Raw genomic sequence first — 19,751 nt, 5'->3', positions numbered from 1 at the left:
CGGTCTCGGTCGTATAGAGACTCGTCCAACTGTCCGTTCCTGTACTGAAAAGATCCCTCATTGTCTACGTACAGTACTCGCCATTCGTCAGCTACTCTCCGAAGTGCCGCATTTGCTGGGTCGACCTTGGCGGCTGGTAAAGCTCTATCTGCCCTGGGACAGATACCAGATAGTGCAAGCTTTACCCTAGGGTGTTTGTCCTTGACTATCGTGCATAGACGTTCGGCTTCCTTCTCGATGTTGGCGATGTCTTGCTCATCATCTAGCTCGGTCAGGTCGTTGGTGCCTGCTTGGACCACTGCATGGGAGTAAGACTGCAGGTCTGTGGTGTCCAACTCTCGTGAGATATCTTTCAACGTCTGGCCCGGCCTAGTCGGTACGATGGTGTCTTGGAGTCCCCTGGTGTACTTCAGCCAGTTCAGGTTCGAGTCTCCGATCAGAAGGACTTTCTTAGTGTCTTTGTTGGAGCCCGACTCCTCTTTGCTGGACTGGGCAGTGGCATCATGCTGGGCTGAGTGGTCCGTAGTGTTAGCACTCATCACTACCTGCGGTTCCGTCAAGGGTCTACTACGAAGGGCGAGTTTTTACACTCAGGACACAGCCACACGCCCTGCACGTCGTCCTCCCCCATGACCTCCCCACACTCGAAGTGGACCTACCGACGACACAAGCAGCATTCTACCATGTCGTCATCTTCCATGCCGTTCTTAGGGCAGGTATCCAGGCAGTAGACATCATCAGGCACGAGATTCAGGGCCCTTGCTGATGCTGACTTGGCCTGGGGTGGTTGGGGGGCTTCCTGGCTTGCCCGGAAGGGGGTCGTTAAAACGTTCATCATCAGGCACGAGATTCAGGGCCCTTGCTGATGCTGACTTGGCCTGGGGTGGGTGGGGGGCTTCCTGGCTTGCCCGGAAGGGGGTCGTTAAAACGTTCATCATCAGGTACGAGATTCAGGGCCCTTGCTGATGCTGACTTGGCCTGGGGTGGGGGGGCTTCCTGGCTTGCCCGGAAGGGGGTCGTTAAAACGTTCAACATGGTACTGAGGCCGAACCCACTTCGCTTGCTTGCATCCGGGCTGTTTTCGGAATCATTGTGACGGGCAGGGCTGGGTAGAGGGACCTTATAGCACATCTCCTATGTATGAGGCGTAATGATATGTCTTTCGACAGGCATTTAGTCCTGAGGAAGTTTTCCGCCTCATGGACGCTGGAAAAGGACTTGTAAACCGTACCTGGTTGGTTGGCTACAAGGTTCCTGATGCCGTCCACCTCCCAAGGCCCGTGGAAGATTCCGCACTCCTTCCCTAGCACAATCGCAAAGTACTTTTCCTTCGGTCTCGCCATGTTGGAATCACCGGGTGACAGGGGGGAGTAGTCTGCATGCCGGTGAGTTGTCTGCACAGCAGCAGGTCTGCACTGGAAACACTGGTCAGGATACCGTAGAGTCTCAGGCCTCGAATGATCACAACCTTCCTTCCTTCCACGAAGTTGCGTCGGTTACAGGAGGGCCTTTGTCCCCGGAATGACCGCTTCGGCCTCGACGCTGTACAGACCTCACTCGGTGGCGAAAGTGAGAGCGATAGAAACAGTTAGACGTGAAATGGAACGCATTGAAGTAAATAAAGTTACGAACCTTTAGCTGGGATAGAAATATGGCAAAGTTACAAAGTGACAGAAATCAAATTTGACTCAAATCAGGAGAGCAGGAGAAACATGTTGCCAACACAACCTAAAGGTCAGTGACCCCAAGTGCACCTGGCCTGCCTGTGAGCCTTGCGACCACCTGATTGGCCAATTGAGTCTATTTATCTTGCATTTCTGTCGCAGGTGTGCTAGTATTCATAACAAATGTGGTATGGGATTGCGTAGGACATGTGCTTACATGGCTTTGTTCACTCTTTTTTGAACAAAGATACACATCTCCAGTTCCTTTGTATCAAACAAAAATGATGCAAAATTTGGCATGTGTCTGCCTTGGTCATGTACACAGGCCCTCATTCAAATGTTTGGCATGCAGCCTTTCAAAACGATTTTTGAAATAAACAATTTTTTCGTTTCGTTATTTTCAACCCAAAATGTTTACTATTGAATCATGCATTCAAACATATAGGTGTCACATTTTTATATTTCACCCATACTATCGCTGAAATATGTTGTTTTGGGTAATTTCCTTCTTCTCCTGTCAAATCTTCATATATATCATTATGTATACTATGGAAAACTTCATTCTTCCCTGGGGTTTATCTTTTTTACTTCAATTTTGAACTGGGTTGATTATGCACAAGAGTGTAATTTTGAGCGGATATTGTCAAATCTTCAAATCGATTCATCTCTGTCATTTTTTGACCAAATCTTGCATTTCTGGGTCAGCTGCCGTAGTGTTTATACCAAATGTGGCATTGTGACTGCCTGGGACATGTGCGTACATGGCTTTGTTCACACCTTTGGCATATTACTAGTACTTCAGAATTATTTTTCTAAATTCTTTGCCATTTTCAAAACAAAGATGCACATCTCCATTTTTTGCATGGGGAAAGGTATGGCTAATCATGCTGTATTTGCTCAGGGGCAAATGACGGCCTTTCTAGTTTGTAATCATTTTACCCCACAGTAGTGAAGTATTGTTTTGGCTTGTCTGTCTGTCTGTGTGTGGTGTGTGTGGTGTGTGTGTGTGTGTGTGTGTGTGTGTGTGTGTGTGTGTGTGTGTGTGCCCTCATGTGTTTCTGCAATTACCAATATCATACAGACAGTACAGCATTGCTATTCATTCTCAGTGCTGCTATTTTGTCTGTGGGACTTATAGGGTTGCAAAGTAGTCTGGGTAAGGGGGTTAAGTTTTCCGTTGTGTGTCCACAGAGGTGGACCTGTTTGGTAACGTCCAGGCCACGGCACCATGTGTCCACCCGTTCCACCTGCGCAAGGCCATGAAGGCCATGACTGAGGACGGGTTTGACTCCCTGTTTGCGGTGGTGAGGAGACATGCTTTCAGATGGAAGGAAGTCAAAGAAGGTAAGACATCACTCTTCTTCACTTGACTAAACCTCCTTGATCTGACTTTATCCTCAGCCACTGTGTGGTTATGAATAGACCCCTTTCCAAACTCCGGCGCCATTTTGAATCTAGCGCAAGCGCATGTGGTTTGAGCGCGGGAAAAGTAAACAAGCGGTGAGACCACAGGAGCGATAAAGCTGAACAATGGTGTCCCCAATAGAAAGCGTTGAGTCATCTTCGGCAGCGAGATGTTCTCCTCGGTGAAATCCGTCGATATATTTGCATGGCACAAGTAGATAATATTGTTGTGGATACTTTGACTCGATATCGGCCAGTAAAATTGTGAATTTCTGCTACTTTTCCACAGTTCCTGCCGGGCTATTGAACGCGCTACAGTAATACTAATAGAATGCTTATATGTTTACAATTACACCGCGTGCTTGTATATAGTTTCCTTAATAATGTTAGCTCAAGTCGAGAAAAAATCCCACAAATCGTACTCATTTCGGGCTGGGATCCTTGATCGTTTAGGTATGAATATAACTGTTGAGCCTTTTGGCTGTCGTGACAATGGAGGGTGGTGTTTTCTGTGCAGCGTTACATCGACTTCGCTCAGCAATATTTTATATCTCCGCCAAATAAATTCCTGCAAAAACGTAAGAATATAAGCTTGAGCTCAATGTCCTTTTGGATACAAATTTGGCAGAATTCTGGCAGCTTTTTTGACGATCTTTTCAGATGCCAAGAATTTAGTCTTGAGGACTCCAAGTACGTGAGTAAAGGTGTCTTTTCCACTGTATGTGGCGTTTCTTTAAATGATTTTGCGCGGCAATATTTAAGATATCTGTCGGCTGGATGAAAAAATAATATTGGATTGAGGACTGAACTGAAGGACCTCAGGCCGATATTTTGCTTTTTTTGTGGGGTTTCATCCTGAGGAAATCTAAAATATCGCCGCGCAAAGTGATGTAATGAAACATTACAAAGAAAACATGCCCCCTGCTCCACTCACGAACTTCCACAACCTAATCTTGGCACTAAAATATCAAAGGAGTCAAAGTCAAAGGAGCCACCGAAGTTCCGTCAAATTTCTACTCGCAAAGCCCTCAAGCCTATATTTTCACGTTTCTGTAATATCATCGGACGGAAATTCAAGATATTTCGGCGCAAAGTGAAAACACTCCATCTTTAGTCACATACTTTAGGTTTTGATATTTCAGAAAACTCGTCAAAAGAAACCGCCGAAATTCTGCTAAATTCCTAACCAAAGGGACCTTAAGCTCAAGCCTACATTTTCACGTCTTTTTTGTGGGATTTCATTGAGTGGAAGTGTCAAATATCAGCAGGCGAAGTGATGTAAAGAAAGGCTAGACAGAACACACGACCCCCTCTCAAGGCACATTTTCCCACCCGAAGTTGGCATCGTCCAAAATTACGGTCACAACAGGAACAAGATTGGCAACATAAAAAGATGTTGCCATGGCGACGGTGGTCTCTGCTAACGTTTTCGTTTTTAGCCCACATGCAAATAAGGACCTTGCATAAATCATATCAGTCGATCACCCTCTTTACCAAAATAACACAAGTTGTCCAATGTATGAAAATCTTGTTTTCACAAAAAAAGATATCGTACCATTTCCTCATAAATTATGTAAATGAGGCCCTCTATGCAAGATTTGTGTCTAATAGTGGCCACATTTACTTAACTTCCAAATGGTGCAAAAATGAAATCCCCATCATTTACCACTATGGATTTATAGTATTTTGTCATTAATTATGCAAATCAAGTATCAATTTGCACAATTGATATCTATCGATATCTATCTCTTTCTCAGTTACACATGTCATGTGTTTGAGAGTCCTATAATAGAATGCAGCTGATTTATTAACTGTCCTCATTAATTATGCAAATCAGATATTGATTTGCACAATTGGCATATGATTATGTAAATCTTCACTTAAGCTATCTACACACCAAAAATCATGATGATCCGTCATCCCCTTCTTGCGTTATTCTCTTTCAAAGTTTGAGTCAAAATCAGCTTCTGCAGTTCCAAAAAAACCACTTGGGGGTCCAAATCTACAGGACATATTTTCATAACAAAGAGCTATCCACCACTTAAAAATCATGACTATAGCATGTTCAGAAGACGAGATTTGAAAAGTGAAAGTTCCCCTGCAGTACCATAGAAAGTCGCTAGGGGGCCCAAAATCCAATCATTGCAAGGTCTCCCAAAGACCTACCCACCTACAAAATATGAAGACAATACATCCAGGGCATTCTTGAGTTATCGTCCCATGGACTTTCACATTCCTGTACAATTCCTAGAATTCTTGCAATCTGCACACAATATAGTAAAAATTTGGCTCGCCCCTGAGGCGTCGCCAAAAATTCTGTATATTTCTATGTACGTAGCTACAAGGATTCCAGCCCGAAATGTGTACATTTTGTGGGATTTCTTCTCGACTTTAGCTAACATTATAAGGGAAACTACAAGCACGTGGTGTAAACATATAAGCATTCTATTACTGTAGCCCGCATTCAACAGCCCAGCAGGAAATGTGGAAAAGTAGCAGAAATTCACAATTTTACTGACCGATATCGAGTCCAAGTGTCCACAACAATATTATCTACTTGTGCCATGCAAATATATCGACGGATTTCACCGAGGAGAACATCTCGCCGCCGAAGATGACTCAATGCTGCTTTCTATTGGGGACGCCATTGTTTAGCTTTACCGCTCCCGTGGTCTTACCGCTTGTTCACTTTTTCGCGCTCAAACCACATGCGCTCACGCTAGATTCAAAATGGCGCTGGAGTTTGGAAAGGGGTCTATTATAATTAGGGCCATGCCTGTTCATTCCTGGATGGTGTTTTACCATCTCTTTTTTGGTGTTCCTCATCTTTGTTAACCTTGTTCTTTCGGTGTTATGTTGTTTTTGTAAGGCTAGTGAAACACATGACATGTCGGTACCATATCAACTGTCTTTAATTTACCATTGTAAGGAGGCCATATTGGGGTTGTATAGCTTCCACTATCATCTGATATTCTCAACATCAATGATGAAGTTTAGGGATTTCAACTTTCTGCTTTGTTTCAATATACCCCAAAATTCCTGTTTTGTAAAAATCCAGTAGCCCTGTTGATTTGAGACACTTGCTTTCCCCAGGTGAGGTGACAGAGCCATTGAACTTGAACCCTGGTAAGAGACCCAGGAGACAGGATTGGGATGGTGAGCTGATTGAGAACGGATCCTTCTACTTCTGCACGACAGACCTGCTGCAGAAAGGCTTAATACAGGTCTGTAAGGATATAGGAGATTCTTTGTACACAACCAGGTATTGTTCTCACCTGCTAACGTTTCGATGTCTATCAGACACCTTCTTCAGAGCTTCTACCAACCTGATGAAACTATTTTCGGAAGGTCTGTAAGGAGTTTTCTTCCTTGGAATGTAGAAAAGCTCACAATTTAACACAGAAACATTACAGGAAATTCGTTGATAAATGTTGGACATCCAGCTTAGGCCATAGCATGTAAATTTTATGGATGACATCAGCGCGCGCATTGATTTTCACCTTATGAAAAACAAGATTTTTTTTAACCTTCGGCAATGGTCAACATACCAAAAATATAACAATATGTCACAAACTACTGTCAGATCTATCGCAAAAACGTTCTAGATGCCATAAAAAGGCAAATGCGTTGTACAATTATTGTGTATGCAAGCTGTAATAAGATTGCTTGTTGTCACCAACTTACAGGAAGACTCAGTGCAGCCTCATGCCAAACTTGTAATATAGTCTGTAATTGCTGTGCCATTAATATGATCAACAACGTGTAATCCAATGTGCTGTTCTTGAATGAAGTGAACTACTAACAAATTCGATAACAGGGTCAGATGAAGTAACTAATTAAGTTACATGTGCTTTGAGTAGACCATTGTCTAAACTGTATGTTGAAGACAAAATGAAAAGACGGGTGATTTCTAAGGCACGGCAATTCAGTCAGACAGCCAGGACAGCTAGAGGAAAAGTGAGCAGAGCCAGCAACATGTAGTCAACATGTAGCATTATGTAGAGGATAACAAACCTGTGCGTGCGGGGGTGTCCCTGTGGTGTAGTGGTTTGCGCCTTTGTCTCTCACCACATCTGGTTCAAATTACTTGGACCAGAAGGACTGGGGTTCAAGCCCCAGGTAGGACACCTCTAGACAAGAGGCGCATTGAGTCATTACCAAAGACTTTATAAAAATGGTACATACTGGTGAAACAGTATGGAAGTTAAACACACTTCACTGCCAGTGGACTAGCCCCCTGTTGCAGTGATTGCACAACAGTATGGCCCAGGGCTATGAAATGGAGAGGGGCACCGCCCTATACATCAATAATGGTGTGGGAGGATTTTAACGTAAACACACCCGTGATCATCATTACTCCCATTATGTAGAGGATAACACACCCGTGATCATCATTCCTCCCATTATGTAGAGGAGGGGGTTATCTTTTTGTTAACAATCGTATAATGTTTATTTGTTCCCAAAAATGCTTACTATCTTAATAAGATAAATCAAATCTTTTGTAAGCATATGACAAAATAGAATGAACCATTTCAATACAAGTCAAATCTAAACGGGTGGAACTGTAAGTGGAGCCGCCCACAGCATTGTCAGAAGGACATCCAGCAGGGAGGACTGATGATAATAGACAATAGATTTGAAAAAGATTTGACATGCCAATATTGCAATGTTATTAAATATTATCTGTGGAAATGTTGGCTTTCAAAATGAAATCTATCATCTTCTGTTCAAGTAGGACAAATGTAAATCTGAAATGATTCTTGATAGTACAAGAGTATATGGGTCATACAGGAATTGTCTACTCTAAGTCTTATATGGGTTTGGATAGGCTATATGATAATAACGTTAATGACCCGCCTCTTCCTCGGTGTACATGGTGTCATAACGCCTGGTCATGTGCTATAACCCTGAATAAAACCATCTCGTTCGCTTCGCTCACTCGGTGGTTTTATTCGGTGGTTATAGCACATGGCCAGGCGTTATGACACCATATACACCTCGGGGCGGGTCATTAACCCTTAATGGAATACAGGGATAAAAAGACTTGTTGTAATACCGTGTTTTTTCGCTTCAATTCTTGGTATTCAAGTTTGAAAATGTGGATGCCTTGTTGTTTTTTGGTCCGCCTTGTTTTTTTTCCGCCCGCGCGCACTAAATTTGGAGTCTGCAGAGAATGTCATCCATAAAATTTACTTGCTGTGGCCTAATAAGATATGCAAGGGAACAGTTGCTCAAGCAACTGGATAGATTTTGGAAACGGACACTGACGAAAGACAGATGCTGTCTGAAACGTCTGACTGTTTCCAAAGTTTATCCAGTTGCTCTTTTCCGACAGGGACCGTAATCTCATCACAGCTGTGATTAGGTGTCAACACTTTGTTGTGTTTCATATTCCAGGTTATTGTTTCGACCACAAACTTTCGATATTTACCACGCTGTGTAGGTCCATCAAAGTTAAATGAATTTACAGTATTAAGCTTCAAGCTCTAGAATCAGTCTGTAGTTATTGTCAAGTCTGTAGAATGATCACCAGACCTATGGGTGTTAACTAGGGATGTGTATCTAAATGTAACATCATATACGACAGTTACAGGTACAGGTACAGGTCGGGACAAAGTAACCTGTGGTCTTCAATGATGACTGAAATATGAATAAACAGTCAACAGAATGTTTATTTAGACTTCAGGTATCTTATGCACATCCGCTAGTGTCAATATAACCAAAGATTCCAAAAATTCTAGGCAAGTTCCCTTATTCCCGAAGTGTTCTCTGTGCTGAGAGTGTTTCTACCTCAATAGGGTGGGAAAGTAGGGTATCTGGAGATGGCTGCTGAATACAGCGTGGACATCGACATTGACATTGATTGGCCGATTGCGGAGCAGCGTGTCCTGAGGTTTGGTTACTTCGGAAAAGAAAAGAGGCAGGCAAGTAGAAATACTTTCATTGTATGAACATTTCTGGATCCTAAAATAGGCCATGGAAAATAAATGTCCTGTTTCCGGTTACAGTGCTGAAAAAAATAGGGTCGGTATGTAGGGATTCTCTTTTTGGTGACGCATCAGGGGCGAGCCAAATGATATAGTATTGTGTGCAGTTTGCAACTATTCTAGGAATTGTACAGGCATGTGTCCATAGGCATATTAAGACAATAAGAATGTTAGGAATGCTAGTCAGACAGAAAGCCTCCTAGATAACCTAGACAGGAAGCTACATCTGTCTACCAGATGTGTCAGGCTTATGTATACATGACCCATTTTAAGACCTCAGCTCTACAGTAATATTGCTCTTTTCTAAAACAATGTGTGTCTGTTACAATGTTCTTAGATGCCCTAATGCTGGTCCTTACAACTGTAAGATTTAATGTCTTTTTTCGGGGAACAGGTCATAACTGCATCAACTCTGTGCTGATAACGATTGTGCACACGCTGCTTCAGTTACCTGTACACTTCCAAGAACACATGGGACACATTTTTACACAACAACATTTCTGTGGATTAAGATTCCCAGGCTGGCATTTCATTAGGGCTCCAGGAATCACTGACAAATTCGTTTATGACTGGTGTTCCTGGTATTCCAGTGGGACTCGAATTCCATCCTGGGATTCCATCCTGGCATTCCATCATGGCATTCCATCATGGCATTCCATCCTTAGCTAACATCCCTGGCAATTCACGCTCTAGAGGACTTAGTTCTATAGTTCAGGGAACATAAGTGTACAAGCTGTTGCATGGTGTACATGTATGCTGTGTCTGTTGGTAAGTGGACTATGATGTTAAAATTTGTGTAGATTTGGCCTAACATGTTGTTCATGTAAATAGCAGTCCTATCAGAGTAGAATAGTCATTTTGTATGGTGGGAACCCGGTCCGTGGGCTGTTTTCAGTTGTCATGATCAGGCTGTGATGAAATCGATGTTCGTTCTGGCAGTGGGGTGTGTCTGGTAGAATCTAGTGGAACTGTCGCTGTCTGTGTGTGTGCGTGTCTGTGTGTGTGTGCGTGTCTGTGTATTTGTCCAGTAGAACAGGTACCCGTCAGCCCTTTTCGTTAGAAATCCTGTATGAACAGCACCACCTATCACTGTGCCCTAAGCAGGGTACAGTAAAAATTAAAACAACAACCACCGTCGCCACGGCAATGTCTTTTTAAGTTTTTATCATTGGCAGTCTTGTTAATTTTAGAGGGGATTTCGGCTGAAGTGATCCAACAAAGGAAATGCATCAGGACACTGGTATTTTCAACATAATATTGCTGATATACTAGTACATTGATATACACTGAACACGTTTTACTACACTTCCTTACATCAAGAATTCAACGCCCTAATCTGTTATGGAGTGTAAATTGCAGGTAGTCTGGTTAGAATTTCATGGCTCAAATATCAAATTCTAAATTTTATGTCCCTTGCCAGTGGTCGACTCATAAAAGCCTAGCGTCAAGAGGTTTTTGCTAGGGCCGGTCGGGTAACCAGAAACCACTGAGTAAGGGCTGCTGTGATTATTGGGTACTGTAGTTACAGTATACCGTTTTTATCATCGTAGGCAGTTTGACTATTTTACAAGCAAATTATCTTTACCTTTACCTGTCTTTATCTTTCGAACATCATGTAAACTTTGTTATACGGAGTCACAAAGGTTTCTGCATGCCATTTTAGATGTTATCAATTTTAATAGAGTTTTGTTCTATTGGCACCTGCACTATTTTCCGTTAAACTCTTCAGTGACACCATTTTTTGGACAGCTAAAAAGCAGTGCAGGTATTATGGATAATGGTTCCTTTGGTGATGTAAATCCTCCCTTTTTTTACATTCCAAGTCTCTCATTGTTTTGCATTGAATGGCCATTTGATCTTATCAGTCAATTGTCATTGTCAATAGAAGTACTAGACATTGTCAATAGATAATGACCTTTACGTAGGGCTTGAGTAGACAGACAATGGGACTGTTAGCGTGTGCTGAAAATAACCACTTACATCATTGACATTTGTGATCAACAAAAGATGAACTGTTACACGCTTTGCGCTGTCTTTGTAATTGTTATTTTAATGTTGGCGCAGGCTCCATGTCTGGTGGTGGTGAGTGCTGAAGGTGCGCTGACTGAGGCTCAGGTCCATCTCTCGCCTACGGGCGAGGAGTTCCGCTCCTTCAACGTCCACGACATCAACGGTATGAAACAGCTGGCCAGTAAGGGTGTAGAGGTAAGGTGTGGTGCATTGTGGGATTGAAAGACCAGGTGATGTGCATGGCTGTATCATGCCTATTACTGATTGGTTGTTTATTGTTGTTTTTTTAGGATTAATTTAAGGTCCAAACAATGTACTGAGAAAGAAATTTTTAGCCTGGCTACCATCCAGAGCAAATATCTTATTCTGTTAGGAACATGACATTTGAAATCCTTCCATGGTCTTAAACACACTAAATTGCAGGCATTAACTAGTATGCATAAAACATCATAGACTCAGGCCAGCAGTACCTGCTGCACGGTGGAAAACCCTTGACTCATGCCATCTCCTGCAAATTTTCTGGGACCTTTCTGGCAACTTCCTGTTAGTGTTAGTGTCCACAACATGCCTAGCATTCAAATGCCAATTGCAGAACTGGGGACACACAACACTGACACAAACGCACCAACTAACTATAAAACCTCCGTTTTCATGGAGGAAATATGTCACTGTCACTGACGAAAGACAGTGGATACTGTCTGAAACGTCTGACTGTTTCAAAATCTTATCCAGTTGCTTGAGTAATTATTTTTGGCGTATCTTATTACCTGGATGTCTAACCTTCATCAACGTATGTCACTCTTAGTTTTGTACTTTCCTGAAAAGACATGAATTTCAAAGCACAACTATTATTATGGAATGATGCAGCTCATTAGTCCTTCGAAGCAAAAACCTCCTGGTTACACATGTACATACATGTGGATGTATTGGTTCTCCACTTTTAATAAGTTAGTTAAGACTACTAAATAATCATATGCCAAACTAGTTGGCAAAACCACAAAGAGTCAGACCTGTAAAATTCTATAATTATCTCATGATGACGTGACTGAGTTCTCTACAAATGGTACAAATTCAAAATTACCTGGCAGCTTTGAGGTTTAACTCACAGTTCAACATGGCAGACGATACTCATGTCATTATGATAGTCACATGAGTATAAACACCCCCTTATCCTGGCCTCTGTCCATAGGTGAGGCTCATCTCAGAGGATGAGAGTGAGGTACATCGTCAGCTGGCTGCCAAGATCGGCTGTAAGCTGGAGGAAGGCTGCATGGTGGGAGGACATTTTTGCTGTTTTGAACTTGTTTGTTGTGATTTGGATTTGAAGGAAAAGAGACAACATAAGTGATGTGACTGTTGATACTAGTAGTGCACCTTTTCTTAATATTATATGTAATGTGTGTCATTCTCATGTTGTCATCACTGTTGATTGTATTTGAATACTTTGTTAATACTGATGTCGCTGCAAGTATCTTTTGTTTTTGATGGATTTTCAATCATACAAGACTAGTTATCTTGAAGAAACTGAGAATGTGACATTCTGAGTGCTGCCATTTTATTTGGCTCATCTGGGATTTCATACGCAAATGCGTGGTACGTCAGTGTGATTGCAAGGGAAAATTGGCACAAATTCGCAAAGTTGGCACAATTTTCTAGTGCAATTTGGCAAAGTCCAGTGAGATAACCACTTAAGTCATCCAGGTTCCTTGCTAAACTTTGTTCTCTGGTGGTCTCGTCTCTTCTCTCATCCTGTTGTATAACAGGACAAGCTGGCTGTTGTGGACGCCTGGAGGAAGGACCTGGGTCTGGACTGGCTACAGGTGGCATATATAGGTGGGAGAATCCTGATTTTCTCACAAGCTCTAATTCAATTATGCACAAACTTTGTTCCTGTTACTGCAATGCCCTGGCTGTATTGCAGTAATATATGACTAAACATGGCCATCAAAGAAATTCAATTTTGTTACAACCATATGTTATGCCTTAGTCATAATAGACGGATCTTGACTGTCCATCACAATTAGCATTTCAACCAATGATAGCATGGCAGTCAGCTGAGTTCAACCAATCAGAGAGTGGCTGCATGCCTGTCAGATATTTGCATTTACAACTAAAAGTTTCCTTCCCGCTGCCCTGTGGTGGTCCCGAGGTGTCACTCTGGAGCCTGTTTATCTGTCAGTCACTCTCTGTCAGTCACTGGACAGGTGCTGGTTGGTTCTACGTCACATGCCCCATGAATAGGGATGTTTACCTAAACATAACATCAGGTACCGGTAAAGGAATCGGTTACAGATGTTTAGGTACAGATCAGGACCTGTAACTGACTGTACAATTTGACAAACATTTGTGGGCTTGTGGCCTAACAGTGGAAACTGAAAACGTTCTCAAATCAAAGATGGCATTGATTATTTTCATCTTTTCCAGTGCTTGATTTTAGGCTTTGTGGTAGGATGTAGTCACAAATACTTTAAATTTATATAGGTACAGTACCCGGTACATAGATATCCAGTATTTTTTTGAACTTGTACTGGAAGGATTTTTGCACTACTGTACCAGTACACACCCCTACCCGTGCACCATGGCCAGACAACTGGCAGGCTCTTGTTGGGCACTCGGATCTTCTTCATTCACTTCCTTTCTTCAGAGGAACGTAGATCTGATCTTGTTTTAGAAGGTATTTTGTTTTGTTCCCAGGGAGTGATGCCAGTGACTCAGAGTGCATCAAGAAGGCCGGGGTGAACGGCTGTCCAGTGGACGCTCAGCATCCCGCCAAGAACTACTCACGTTTTGTGTCCAAGCGGCGTGGAGGCCAGGGGGCGATCCGCGAGTTCTGCGAGCACGTTGAAATAACCATTGAGAAAGCAAATAATGAAAATAAGCCAAGACCAGAATAGATGTCTTAATTTACATCTTTGTATTCTTAGTTAATGGGGTTATTGTAAGGTAGCCTTCTTCTCAAATTGACTCTGCTTCTCCCAGGAAATGTTGTAACTGTCATGTTTTGGCTGTAAATTTAGATTCTGTAGAGTTAAGATCTACAATGGTGCTAGATCCACCTTTTTGATGGACTTAAAGAGGAAAGGAAATGACAGGTAGAATTTGTCTGGTGTAATTTGGCTGTTAACTGCCTATTGCAGGTATTTGTGAAAGTACCTCGTATATTTCACCAAAAATCTTTATACCACCAATATAATGGTGGTAAATGTACTAGATTGAGAAACTTGTTCAGTTATGTATTGTGTGTATTCTATCACGTCTAGTCTATCAGTGATGTCAACTTAAGACCAATTTTTTTGCTTTTAAGACCACTGGACATTGCAGACATTTATATTTAGACCATTACATAACAAACTGGCATGTCTTATGAAAAAGACATAAAATGAGAGCCTGCATGCCCTTTTACTTAGAGCGTAATCAGCCGTTTAAATTTTACGTAGAGCGTTGCCAACCCCTCCAATTCACCGTAGAGCGCAATCGGTGTATTTTGCGTAGAGCGTTATTGGCCACATTTATTCTACGTAATGCGTAGTATCTACCCGGAATTTAGCGTAAAATGTAGTTGATGAATTGTGCGTAAAGCGTTGTCGAACTTTTCCAACATTGCTCTTAGTCACAAACGAGTGTCATGTACAATCCACCGAACTCGTTCCCAAAATCTTGTACACTAGCAAGGCACGTACAAGTGAATGATCCCACAGTGCGCTGAACACGAGATGATTGTCCGAGCAGATGTAGCAGTCAGGCAGCAGGCTTGTCTGGAGTGTTGTTTTTAAGGTACATTGTGTGTGCTTTTACAGATCATGACCGGTACCCGATTTGCGAGACGGGTATCTGCTGGACTTCCTGGTTAGATTGTCTTACTATTGATAAGATGGTCACTGGCTGTCTTGGAACACAGATGGCCATAGATTGAGATTTTAAACCTAGTACCTCATGACCTGGAAGCTACTATCGGGCCTTACGAGGCTTTTCTTGGCGGGGCATAAGTCCACCATCCAAAAGATTTCAAAATTTTCTCCAACGTTACCTTACTCCCGGACCGCCCTAGGAGTGTTGCGCGGCTAGGGTATATCGGGACGACGTCGCCCCCTAAAGCTTAAGTTGAAACCCTTCTGTGTTTGTTTAATCTACCAGCAAAATTTGCCCCTCAAAATTCGGGTAAAAGCGTTTCAGGGGGTCGAGATTTCAAAATTTTCTTGATGCTCGGACGACCGTGCCCGGAATGTTCCGGCATCAGTTATATAATTTATTATAGGATAGGGAGCTGGTCGTTATAATTGTTACTTTTTATGTTCAAGACTATGTTATAGTCAACTCCAAACCTCATACATTACCGAGGTGATAGAGATTCAATTGCTTTCATCTTTTATGTTGACTTTGTTTTAACAGTAAGCATTAAAGGAGATTATGTACTGTAATCTGGTCTATACTTCTGAGATTGCTTGTGTATATTTCCATCAAAACCTTGTGTCATACAATAAGTACTATCAATATAACAAGCTCTTATAATCATTTTTATGTACCATCCTTGAAGGTGGTAGAGATATGTGCCATTGTATGAATAGTGCAACAGTTACTGTATTGTTGTTTAGCAGTAGCAGTAGCAGTAGCTGTCTATAACATCTGTATTCACATGAGCAAATTTCAAACATGCTGAATGTGTGTGGTATAATTCAGAATCTCTACAAATTGTTATTATATGATCTTTTATGTCTAAATTCCTAGCACAATGCTTTATTATACTGTAGCTTTGTAGATTTCATAAGACTTAGTACTTATCTTTGCATTTTCCACTGTACGCGTAAATGTTTTGGTAAATTTTATGGAAAGTTAAAATCCATTCTACAACATAGAATCTACGTTTACCTGTACCTGCTACTAAATGTACCTGAAACCAATTATGAAATTTTACAATTCCTATAAATCTTTTGCAGAATAAATTCTTGCATACAGTGAAACCTTGCTTGTTTTTTGTCCATGCTGTCTGCTGCTCATGTAATTTTAACTCCATAATTCCAATGGGTACCCCAAGGCCATATCAAAATGCAACATCAGCAATCCCACACCAAGACATTTTTGGAAAGGCCTTGATAACAATATTTTGCCACACTGACTTAATTAAATGGATGATATCACATGCACAAACACAGGGGTGCCAAAGAATACATACGAATTTTACGGAATACATACGAATTTTATGTAATACATACGATCCATTACTAGAAACATACAATCCATACGTAATACATATGATCCATTACGCGGAATACATACGATCCATACTAATTTGGAAAAATGTGCCTGATCAGGTGACATCGGCGGCAAATTCAAGATGGCGGACTCGGGAGAAGGTGCGTGGATTCAGTTTTTCCTACAATATATTGGCTCTCAAGAACATTAAGAGCTTACTCCAGCCTGCTAAACACCAAAAACATTTTGTGTTTTTAGTCATTTGTTCATCATCGTCTATCGGCCGGGACTAAATAAGTACATACACCACTCCATATCGCCCTGTCCAACATCATTTGTCCTAAGTGTTCATATGCAATCTCAGTGTCTCTGACTAAACTATCGGTAAAAGTCAAACTTCTGCAGTGCACTTGGCCTCTTGGTTTCCATAGAAGGATGTCCGAAACTATTTGCTGTTTGGCTCGAAAGCAGTGTCCAGCAAATGTTACACGACGGTGGGTGAGCTTTTGAGACAACCGCGGAAGACTTCCATAAATTGTTTTGAGAGTAGCGTGCTGTGTCCAAGAAATGTTCTGTGCCCTGCGTAGTAGCTTTGTGTAGGTCCCATCCAGTCTGTTTTGGAGCTGACAGGTAAGCGTCCAAGTTTCTGCACCGTAGAGTAGTATCGGTTCCACAAGGGTAAGAAAAACTTGTACCTTCAGTTTGTTAAAAATGTTAGATTTCCATATTTTGTCCAACTTGTTGCTTGCTTCCCATGCTAGGGCTTTTCTAATTTTGAGGTCTTTCTTTGAGCACATAATGTAAGAACCAAGATATTTGAAATCATGTACTCCATGAATGAGTGTCCTAGACAGGGATCTGAGTTCAAGTGTTCCAGAGATGTTGCTAATGTATTCTGTCTTAGATTCATTACAATATAGCCCCACTTGGGATGCAGACTCTTCTAGGGATTGTAGCAGAGTTTCTGCATTTTTGATCAGTTCAGCAACTAGAGCAAGATCATCTGCAAAATCCAAATCAGTAAGATACTGGGCAGGGTGTCTTTGACTCCTGCGTGGTTTGATTTCAATACCTTTGTTTTCATTTATATCTAATGATAGTCTTAAGACATAGTCAAGTACAATAATGAATAAATATGGTGCTAAAGTATCACCCTGAAGAACTCCTGTAACTATCTCAAATGATTTAGTCTCACCGTCAGGTGTAATAACTGAGGCTAAAGTATTTCTATACAAAGCTCTGACTGCTTTTATAAAACATTGTAGAATACCATACTGTGCTAGAATATCAAACATTACATCTCTATTAATAGAATCAAAGGCCTTACGAAAATCAACGAAAAGCAGTACAAAATCCCTATTACATCTCTTCATCTCCTCAATTATACGACGTATTGCCAGAATCTGTGAAATAGTAGACCTTCCTTTTCTGAATCCATTTTGATTCCTTCTAAGAATGGGATCTATTACAGGGGTAAGACGATTAAGTAAAAGTCTGTTATACACCTTTGCTGCAATGGGAGTGAGAGTAATACCTCTATAGTTGGAGGCAGATGTTAGGTCACCTTTTTTGGGGATGGGAACGATTCCTCCTTTTAGCCAGGAAGATGGTGGTCTGTGATACATAAACGTTTGGTTGCACAGGTGTAAAAGAAGGTCATTGAAAACCAGGTCTTTCCAGATGATGGCTGGAATATTATCCAGACCAGGAGATTTATTGTCAGGGAGGGATCCCAGAACTGTTTTGAGTTCGCTTGGAGTGAAAGGATCTGTTGAGATGTCAAGTTCCTCCACTACAGGTGTCATTTTGAGTTGTCGGTTGGGTAAAGTCCTTGTAGTTGAACCTAGAAGGGATCTGAAGTGTTCCAACCAGTTGGCTTTCCTCTCTTCCGAAGATCCCCCTTTTAGCTTGACTGATGGTTTGGATTTTCGGCCAGTGAGTTCATTAATGGTTTTCCAGGCAGCTTCATGTTGTTTTGTGACATGAAGATGGGCAATGCTATCTATTTTTCCCTGAATGAGTTCTGCTTCAGCACTTGCCTAGGCTTCATCCAGGTGCCTCTGGGCTTTAGTAAGATTTCTGTAACTGGTTCTAGTAGCTCTGTTCTCGTACACTTGTTTTGCTGTGAGCACTTCTTTGCGTGCATTGGAGACAAGAGTGTGAGAACTCAGGGGTGATGACTTAGTTTTCTTCTTCTTGGGCAGTGTGGAGAGAGCTATTTCTTCCGTAGACTCAATCAAGTTATTATATGATATTTCGATATCATCAGAAGGATCTGCGAGAGCGTCAAATTGATTTTTCACCTCAAGTGCGAAATGATGTTTCATAGAGGGGTTCCTTGTTACTGCTCTCCAATCAATCCGTTTCATAGGGTTTGAAAGGGATGTCTTCTTAGATGCCCTGAGACTGAGGCAGGTTATGCAGGATACTATTCGATGGTCAGATCCTATGGTGGAAAAAGAGGAGAAAGCCCGACAACCTCTAATGCTGTTCCTCCATTTCGTACGAGTCATTATGTAATCGATCTGTGAGCGGTACCCAGCAGGATGTTGGTATGTCCATAGTTTGTTCTGGGGTTTCATGAATTTAGTGTTACATATCATTAGACCAAATTCTTGGGCGAAGTCAAGCAACTTCTGTCCATTTCTGTTTGTCTTCCTGTTACAGGTGAAGACTGTGTCTTCGTGCCCTATCTGTCCATTAAAGTCCCCTGCAATAACTAAGAAATTGTGCTTGGGAACAGTCTCAGTTCTTTTAAGGTCCTCGTAGAAATTGTTGACGTTGCTCTCTTCACTGCAGTTCGTGTAGCAGTAGGCCGCGATGACAGTTGTTTTGGGGTTTCCATTAAATTCTGCTACCAGTACCCGATCACTGATCCTCTTTACCTTGTGCAGGTTGTCTGATGCTCTCGGAGAGAGTAAGAAACCGACTCCTCCAATGGTGGATCGTTGGGAGTTCTTCGTAGCCGAGGCTGTAATGAAGTGATAGTTGTCAAGTCTTGTGTACTTAATCTCTGTGCGTGGGTGGAAAATTCTATGCTCTTGTATACAAATGACATCAATATTGTACTTGGCAGCATACTTTACTAGCTCCTGTTGTCTACTTGCTCTTGCAATGGTTCTGACATTAAATGTACTGTAGACAGTAGGAATCTTGCATTTCAGAAGTCCAAGTTTTACCTTATTTCTGTGAGCTTGTTGTCCTCCCTTGGTGGGGTTTGGTTGTGTTCGGTTGTGGCCATCCGGAGTTGTGCAGCTGGAGTTTACAGTTCGATGTGTTGGTGAAAGGGCTCTGGAGTGGTATGCACTTCTCATCGGTCCTTTCGATAGCTGTATACAGGCGCGGCTCGCTGGGCCTGCGTCCGGGTTTTCTTTAGGAGTAGCCTTCTCCTCGTTGAGGCATCTTGGTTACGGCTGCATGTTGGTACATGTTGGGTCCCGACCAACCACACTGAAGAGGTTGCGCACTCGTCTTCTTCTTTATGGTGGTGCAAACT

General features: G+C 42.0%; 1 protein-coding gene across 1 annotated transcript in view; it reads left to right on the top strand.

Moving 5' to 3' along the window:
* The window catches only part of LOC136421325 (N-acylneuraminate cytidylyltransferase-like), a 40,580-nt gene extending 24,557 nt beyond the window's left edge, over positions 1 to 16,023 (top strand). Inside the window, exons 3-9 of the mRNA XM_066408552.1 lie at positions 2,856 to 3,008; positions 6,162 to 6,292; positions 8,867 to 8,992; positions 11,120 to 11,260; positions 12,255 to 12,338; positions 12,829 to 12,898; positions 13,760 to 16,023. Of these exons, the coding sequence (XP_066264649.1) occupies positions 2,856 to 3,008; positions 6,162 to 6,292; positions 8,867 to 8,992; positions 11,120 to 11,260; positions 12,255 to 12,338; positions 12,829 to 12,898; positions 13,760 to 13,959 (905 nt within the window). The 3' untranslated portion in view covers positions 13,960 to 16,023. The remainder of the gene's footprint in view (positions 1 to 2,855; positions 3,009 to 6,161; positions 6,293 to 8,866; positions 8,993 to 11,119; positions 11,261 to 12,254; positions 12,339 to 12,828; positions 12,899 to 13,759) is intronic.
* The last annotated feature ends 3,728 nt before the right edge of the window (positions 16,024 to 19,751 follow it).

Source organism: Branchiostoma lanceolatum, chromosome 16 (assembly GCF_035083965.1).
Source record: "Branchiostoma lanceolatum isolate klBraLanc5 chromosome 16, klBraLanc5.hap2, whole genome shotgun sequence".
Lineage (NCBI taxonomy): Eukaryota > Metazoa > Chordata > Leptocardii > Amphioxiformes > Branchiostomatidae > Branchiostoma > Branchiostoma lanceolatum.
The sequence above is the reverse complement of the archived record's forward strand: the minus strand, read 5'-3'. Positions and strand labels throughout refer to the sequence as shown.